Source organism: Dysidea avara, chromosome 1 (genome assembly GCF_963678975.1).
Source record: "Dysidea avara chromosome 1, odDysAvar1.4, whole genome shotgun sequence".
In the NCBI taxonomy this organism is placed as follows: Eukaryota; Metazoa; Porifera; class Demospongiae; order Dictyoceratida; family Dysideidae; genus Dysidea; species Dysidea avara.
In genome coordinates, this window is record NC_089272.1 from 28,108,729 (window position 1) to 28,116,030 (window position 7,302).

The 7,302-nt window shown below is 38.1% G+C and overlaps 2 protein-coding genes across 2 annotated transcripts; both read left to right on the forward strand.

Annotated features, from left to right (window-relative positions):
• The first annotated feature begins 945 nt into the window (after positions 1-945).
• Positions 946-2,089, forward strand: LOC136242324 (uncharacterized). Its single transcript, XM_066033760.1, has 2 exons — positions 946-2,004; positions 2,081-2,089. Exons 1-2 carry the CDS (start codon positions 946-948, stop codon positions 2,087-2,089), a joined length of 1,068 nt encoding a protein of 355 aa, XP_065889832.1.
• Position 2,090: 1 nt separating this feature from the next.
• LOC136249414 (uncharacterized) lies at positions 2,091-5,623 on the forward strand. Its single transcript, XM_066041413.1, has 2 exons — positions 2,091-2,809; positions 4,762-5,623. The coding sequence occupies exons 1-2, from the start codon at positions 2,095-2,097 to the stop codon at positions 5,601-5,603; spliced, it is 1,557 nt and encodes a 518-aa protein (XP_065897485.1). The 5' UTR covers positions 2,091-2,094; the 3' UTR covers positions 5,604-5,623.
• The last annotated feature ends 1,679 nt before the right edge of the window (positions 5,624-7,302 follow it).

Genomic DNA, 7,302 nt, shown 5'->3' on the forward strand with positions numbered 1-7,302 from the left:
TTTTGTTAAGAACCATTTTGGGCGGGTTTAGCTAGGCATGTTTGGGCCAGCCAGCAGTGGTGGGTGTATGCGTGTTCATCAGGCCTTGCGTAGGTCTAATTTCAGTTTACTGTTGAGTCTGAAGTCGGACAGCGTCACTGGGATAAGGGAACTACGGTAGCTAGAGGGAGTATGGAAAACCCGAAACGCCGGATCAGCCGGAACAGGTTTATTTTTGCAATTGTGATCACGTGCAAACACTATGGCATGCCCGCTTTTAAGTTATAACACTCCACAATAGACTATTTCTATATACTTTTATAATCTAACCTTGCAGCAACTCCGCAGTGTACACAATGGATCGACGGCGAGCCTTAATTGGAATGCACAATTGCTAAATTCATCCTAAACTACACTCTACACCCTTAACTGAGGTGAAGGGATTTTATTAAAGCATCTTCATGGATACTGCAACTTCTAGCTAGTACTGTACAAAGCTAAGCAGCCCACTCGTATAAGTGACCGAATTTAATAGAGTCACACTAACAAGGTAGGCTTGTACACTGTCACTGTAGTACAGTACTAGCTATAAGTTGCAGTATCCATGAAGATGCTTTAAAATCCCTTCATCTTAAGGGTGTAGAGTGTAGCTGAGATAGTTTTAGGATGAATTTAGCAATTGTGCATTCCAATTAAGGCTCGCTGTCGATCCATTGTGTACACTGCAGAGTTGCTGCAAGGTTATAGATTATGTATATAGAAATAGTCTATTGTGGAGTATTATAACTTGAAAGCGGGCTTGCCATAGTGTTTGCACGTGATCACAATCGCAAAAATAAACCTGATCCGGGTTGTTCCGGCGTTCCGGGTTTTCCATACTCCCGTAGCTAGACTTATAATAGCTACATTGTAACATAGTTATTACTTTGGGAGTATATTATTTGTCATGCTTTTGTTCTTTACAGCATGGCTCAGTTTTATCCACCACTTAAGGAAAGAGTCATCAAGGCAAAATCTGTCGGATGTACAGTTGTAAATACCAGTATTGCTACTACTAGCCGAGGTGTGTACAAAGATTGGGATGAAGATAGAATGGTTCGCGCAGTTGACAGTGTCCTTAAGAAGAAAGCTAGTATAAGAAAAGCAGGAGAAATGTATGGCATACCAAAATCCACAATTGCAGATCGAATAAGTGGGCGTGTGATGGAGGGAGCTAGAAGTGGTCCACTTAGGTATCTCAACACACAGCAAGAAGAGGAGCTTGTACACTTTCTGTTAGAGTGTGCTTCAATTGGATATCCAAAGAGTCGTCAAGAAGTGATTGGTATGGTGCAGCGTCTATTAAGTGACTGTGGGATTGAAAAAACTGTGACACATGGTTGGTGGGAATCGTTTTGCCACCGTCATCCTAATGTAGCATTGCGTGCTACCGCCTCCTTATCCCTTTCCAGAGCTAAAGCGTCAGACACTACTGTTATTAACAAATATTATGATCTTCTTGAAAGCACCATGGATTTATATGACCTTCGTGATAAACCTTGCCAGCTGTTTAACGTTGACGACACTGGTATGCCTCTTAATCCCAAACCTTTAAAAATGGTTTGTGGCACAGGATCAAAGAATCCGGCTTCAATATGCTCAGGTAACAAGTCTCAAATTACTATAGTCGGATGTGTCAATGCTGCAGGCTACTGTATTCCTCCTATGGTCATCTATGGTCGCAAAGCTATCAGTGCTGCGTTGGTGGAAAATGAAATTCCTGGTACAATCTATGGGTTGTCTTCCAAAGGTTGGATTGATCAAGACCTGTTTGATCAGTGGTTTGACCACTTTTTGTGCTATACTCCATCGACTAGACCACTACTTTTATTGATGGATGGACATTCCGCACACTATTGTCCAAGTGTTATTCACCGTGCTTCTGAAAATGAAGTGGTGCTGATGGCTTTGCCACCTAATACAACGCATTTAACACAACCTTTGGATAAAGGTATATACGGGCCTCTAAAAGTTGAGTGGAGGAAGGTATGTTATGATTATATTGTTCAAAACCCTGGAAAACTGATTACGCTATACAATTTTTCTCCTTTATTTTCAAAAGCGTGGATGAAAAGCATGACAATTATAAATATTATGGCTGGGTTTAGCACTACAGGAATTTTCCTAACTGATAGAAATAAAGTGATTTCCAAGTTGGAAGCATCCATGTGTACTCCAACAAAACAACCCAACAAGCTGTCATATTTGCCATTGCTGACACCTGTTCCTTCACCACCCAGAAAAACAAGCAGTAAAAAATGTATTGTTTTTTCAGAATTAGAAATACAGCTGTTTCTTGAGAGACATGAGGAGGGATATGATGGTGGGGATGAGCGGTACAAAATTTGGCTGGAAACATACCACCCAGGAGCAGAAACTATCAGTAATGTTTCCTTGAATCAGTCTGTTTTTCATACACCAAAGCAAGAAAGGAAAACTAAGGAGTATACTCAGATTGCTGTTGTTTCAAAACCTGCAAGTAGAATTGATAAACTTTTTAGTAAACCAGAGCTGCCTTCTAAGTTACCAACTAAAACAGAAAAAAGCTGTGGACGGGTTCTTACCAGTTCTGAGGCATTGAAGCTTTTACAAGAGAAGGAAGAAAAAAAAGATGTGGCCAAGCAGAAGAAAGATGCTGCCAAGCAGAAGAAAGATGCTGTCAAGCAGAAGAAAGATGCTGTCAAGCAGAAGAAAGAACTTTGTCAAAAAAATGCAGAAAAGAAAGTACAGAAGCAAGTAGATGAGAATGTTGGAATAGTTGAAGAGGGAAGTAAGAGGAAAGATAATCCAGGTAACATTATCATGTAACCTACAGAGCATGCATAACAGATGTTGTCCTTTAAGCGTGATTATATAATCCTGATACACTACTGGCTGACTCCATTGATAATTATTACTTTGTGTGCATGTTCGTATGGGGCTGGAATGAAGGCTTCGTAATCTTTATACCTTCGAAGAGGGTTTGAAAAGCTTCATATCCATGGTTACAGTCTTATAAATTCAGTAAAAGTTGTGAAATATCACCAAAATTTTATTGTGTGGTATAGCTGTATAGTATCTAAAGCCTGTATACTATTTTTATAGCTGCTACAATGAGTGTGCCCACAAGTCACCACATAGGCATATACACAGTGCTGGCAATTATGCAAGAAGCTTTATAGGATTCAGAGACTTTACTAAATGCATGTCTGATCTGTACTATACAAGCATAAGAAAAAGTTAGGAATTTTCAGTATGAGTAGGGACTGCAATAAAAAGGACTGTCAAAGCAAACTTGAACACAACTCAACTACTGAGTGTATGCTTTTTAATCCCTACTTTAGCCATGTGCAACTAATAACAAATGGCTAAAGCAAGGATTAAAATGCATATACTCATTTGTTGAGTCATGTTCAATTTTGCTTTGCCAGCTTGTTTCAGTGCTTTTAATTGCAGTTCCTACTCATACTGAAAATTCCAAATTTTTTCTTACACTTGTTTGTGTACTCTTGTTTGTAAATGAATTTTATTTAGCGCACAATTGTGTCTAGAGTGTGTTAATCACAGCAAAGAAAGGCACTGGCTTAGCTAGTTAACCTTGCTTAAAAGAAGCACACTAAAATACTTTTAAGCACGTACATTCTCGATGATGTACAAGAGTAACTAACTGCATGGTAAAGTAGATAACACAACACACTGTTGAAATTGGCACAAGCGTGAAACATTGGTGTAATTAGTGGGAAGCCATATACAGTACAATAGTGCATTCCAGCATAAATGTGGGTGAGTCTATAATTCCAGTAGACATTTAATTTTGTGTTTGTCATTGGAACCATTCTCCCAAAGAAGTAACACAGTATGTATAGGCAATTTACAGCTAGGTTTACAGCTAGCAAAGTCAGGTGACGCGCCCTTTATTTAGCTAGTAGCTAGCGAACTGGTCACGCCCTCTATTTAACCCGCGAGTACCTGTACAGCTGTACCCCCACCGGACCTTCTGTGATCCTTTTGCAGCATACAAGCATGTCCCTACCCATGGTGCATCTCAAATAAAATCACGTGAGTGTTACAATTTGTTAAGTCATACGTGTTGATTGTACAGTACTGCTTACTGACTACTAATGGAAGCCATACAGATGAGCAATGGCCAAGATAAAGAAAGATCAAAGCTAAAACTGTAACAGAATAGTGCTTAAAATTGTTAAAAGTTTTCCGCCTTGAAATTCTAGGCATTTCCACCAAAGAAGTAAGGCTGTAGCTGCAGCCAGTTTTCCACTACGCTTGACTGAATGAATCAGGCAGAAAGACAGTCAGTAGAATATTTGCTAAATAATTTTTTTTTAAATATCGTAGCACCTCGTCAAAAACGCTTAGAGTTGTTCTAAAGACACATTTTGGCTTGTTTCTGCATGACCAATACTGCCAAGTGGTCGTGAAGGATTTGTGAAGATAAGTTTAAGTTGATTTCTTCATGGACCACGTCCACAAATCACCAATGTCCCTACTATACCGTACTGTCGTACTGTATGATACGTACGTAACAAGCACACCTCACGTATGGTTGCACTCTGGTATCACTACTTTTTGTCATCATGTGCTAGTGAATTCTGCTGCATGTACTGGATGTCCACAGCTATTATATGTTGTTTTGCATAGGTTCCAATTTTTTTGTTTGATTAAAATTAAATACAGCTAGGTAGTAGTGTATATATAGTTCTACATAATATTGTGTAATGAATTTAAGGAAATGTGGTCTATTTGTAGGGAAATTTAAGAATTATGAAGTGTCTGATGATGTTGAAATTACGAATTGTAATAATAGTGACAAGACTTTATCAAAATCAAAGATACGACGTCAAAAACTAGACAGTAGAAAAACCGTGAAGCATTTAGTATCCTTCAAACTTCCTTCTTTACAGTGCATATTGAGTGGAAAGTGGTTGAACGACACTCGCATTAATGCAGCAAGTCAGCTTCTAAAGGCTCAGTTTCCTTCTGTTTTGGGTTTACATGACACAAAGTATGGACAAGATTTGTCTTTTCCCAACACTGATAGCCCGTTTGTGCAGATTTTACATTCTAAAAATCACTGGTTGACAGTGGAAGGAGTAAACTCATCTTTAGTAAAAGTATATGATACCATGGAATATGCCAGCATTGAAAATCTGCAAGCTCAAATTGCTGCAATTATACAGAGCTCCAGTAAGTCCATTAATTTTCAATTGGAGACAATGCAAGAACAGCTTGGAAGAAGTGACTGTGGATTATTTTCAATAGCATATGCAACTGAATTGTGTTTTGGAAATGATGTCTCTTGTTTGCGTTACTATCAAGACAAGTTAAGGCCTCATTTTGTAGAGTGTCTTAGATCAGAAAAATTGGTTCCATTTCCATCTAAGTCAATCAGAAGAAGAAAGGCCTCACCCACCACACTTACTTTTGACATATACTGCTCTTGTCGTCTGCCAGAGTTGGTGGGAGGAGAACCAATGGCAGCATGTGAGAAATGTCACGAATGGTACCATCGTTCCTGTGAGAATATTCCCAAGGAAATTTTCACTGAGAGCGATGTTCAGTGGGTTTGCAGTAAGTGTGTAAATGATTGATGATTTTGAGTGACAACACTGCAAGGAGTATATAAACTCTAATACAAGTAACATGTTATTAGTTGTCTTTATGGTATGTATTATCAGTTTGAAAGCTTTATGTTATATTTTTATTTGTAAGTAAAGTGTGCCATCAATCTACGGTCACCAGGTAGCTTTGGATGCCAGCTGCAGCACGCTGAAATATAATCCACTGTATTAACTTGCATTCTGCATCATTATTACCTTAGGCTCTCACCATATAGCATACAAAGTTTTTGTAGAATTTCATTAGTACTTGGTTTGGTGAGCAGCTCACAAAGTGCACAACAGCTCAGTATTTAGCACAGGTAACCATCCAAATGCATGAGTGTGTGTAGCAGGGATGGATCAAAAGGGACCCAAATATAGTTGTAAATATGTGGTAACAAGTTTATGATGTAGCCACAGCTATGTATAGAATAGCCATATCTGGCCTTCGTTGGTAACTCCATAGCTATAGCTGCAACCAGGCAAACGTATGTCTATAAAATATTTGCATGCTTTAGTTTGTTAGGCACTGAGGATAAGTTGCCCATTACCAACTGATTAATTACTATCACATCTTTGTATGCAATATTTATTTTAATTGTAGTATCTCTTGCAAATGTCTTACCTTGACATCAAGATGTCTGAGCTAAAAGAAACTATAATGCATATACAATGAACGATTTAACAGAACTCCACCTGTTTCTGTAGATAATTCATTTACTGGTAGTTAGGCTATAATACATTCCTATAATGCACAGATACAAACATTTACACAAATTTTGCAGTAGCTGGTTTGTTACAAAAAATGAATAGTTCAGTATTCTCTTCTTAAATCTTCTATACATTATATATGTGCTATTCTCAGTATGGAATTTCTATGACCTTAAAAATAGCTTATAATTATATCAAAATCAATATTTCATGCATGGCATGGACAAAGGCCATGCATGACATTCCCACAAACTTTAGACTATTATAGTATAACGTTCTAGGTCATTAATTAAAAGATATTCTGATAAAACAGTCAGGCATGAAGTTTCAACTATACTCTAATAGAACAATCACTAATAGCTACAAAAAAATTCTGTACTTTATCAATTAACTTTTATTTTGAGGGAATAAGTTAGCAAAAGGGGTTTAATTTAATTGCTGTCAAGGGCGGATCTAGGATTTTTGAAAGGGGGTTTCCAGAGGTACACATCTGGAGGATTTGATTGACTGTTCTATTAGAGTATCTCGATCTTATAAAGGTTTGCTGGATAGCCATTGCTTAATGTTTGGACAGCTGTTCTGAAGCAAGCCCATCCTAGAGGGGTTTTTGGAAACCTCAGAAACCCCCCTCCATCCCTAAAACCGCCCCTGCCTGTATAGCAGTCCTGACTTCTCAAAATCAAATAGCTAGCTTGCTAGCTGTGCAGCTGCAGATCGTCATAAGACTACAATAAACACTTAATATAATTTATTTTGTTGTTTGTTAGCATAAAACAGGTGAACACGTCTAAATTTGCTCATAAATCCACCAAAAGTTGTATAGTTTCGTGTAGAATATATGTCCGATGTTTGATTGCTCTACACGCGATAATATATTCAACGATTGCTCGGGCGTGGCTTTGAGTAATTAGCTAATATTTGGTATGCTGAACCTTAGGTGACTACTCTTACTAATTACGAAGTTGCATTGAGATCTGTG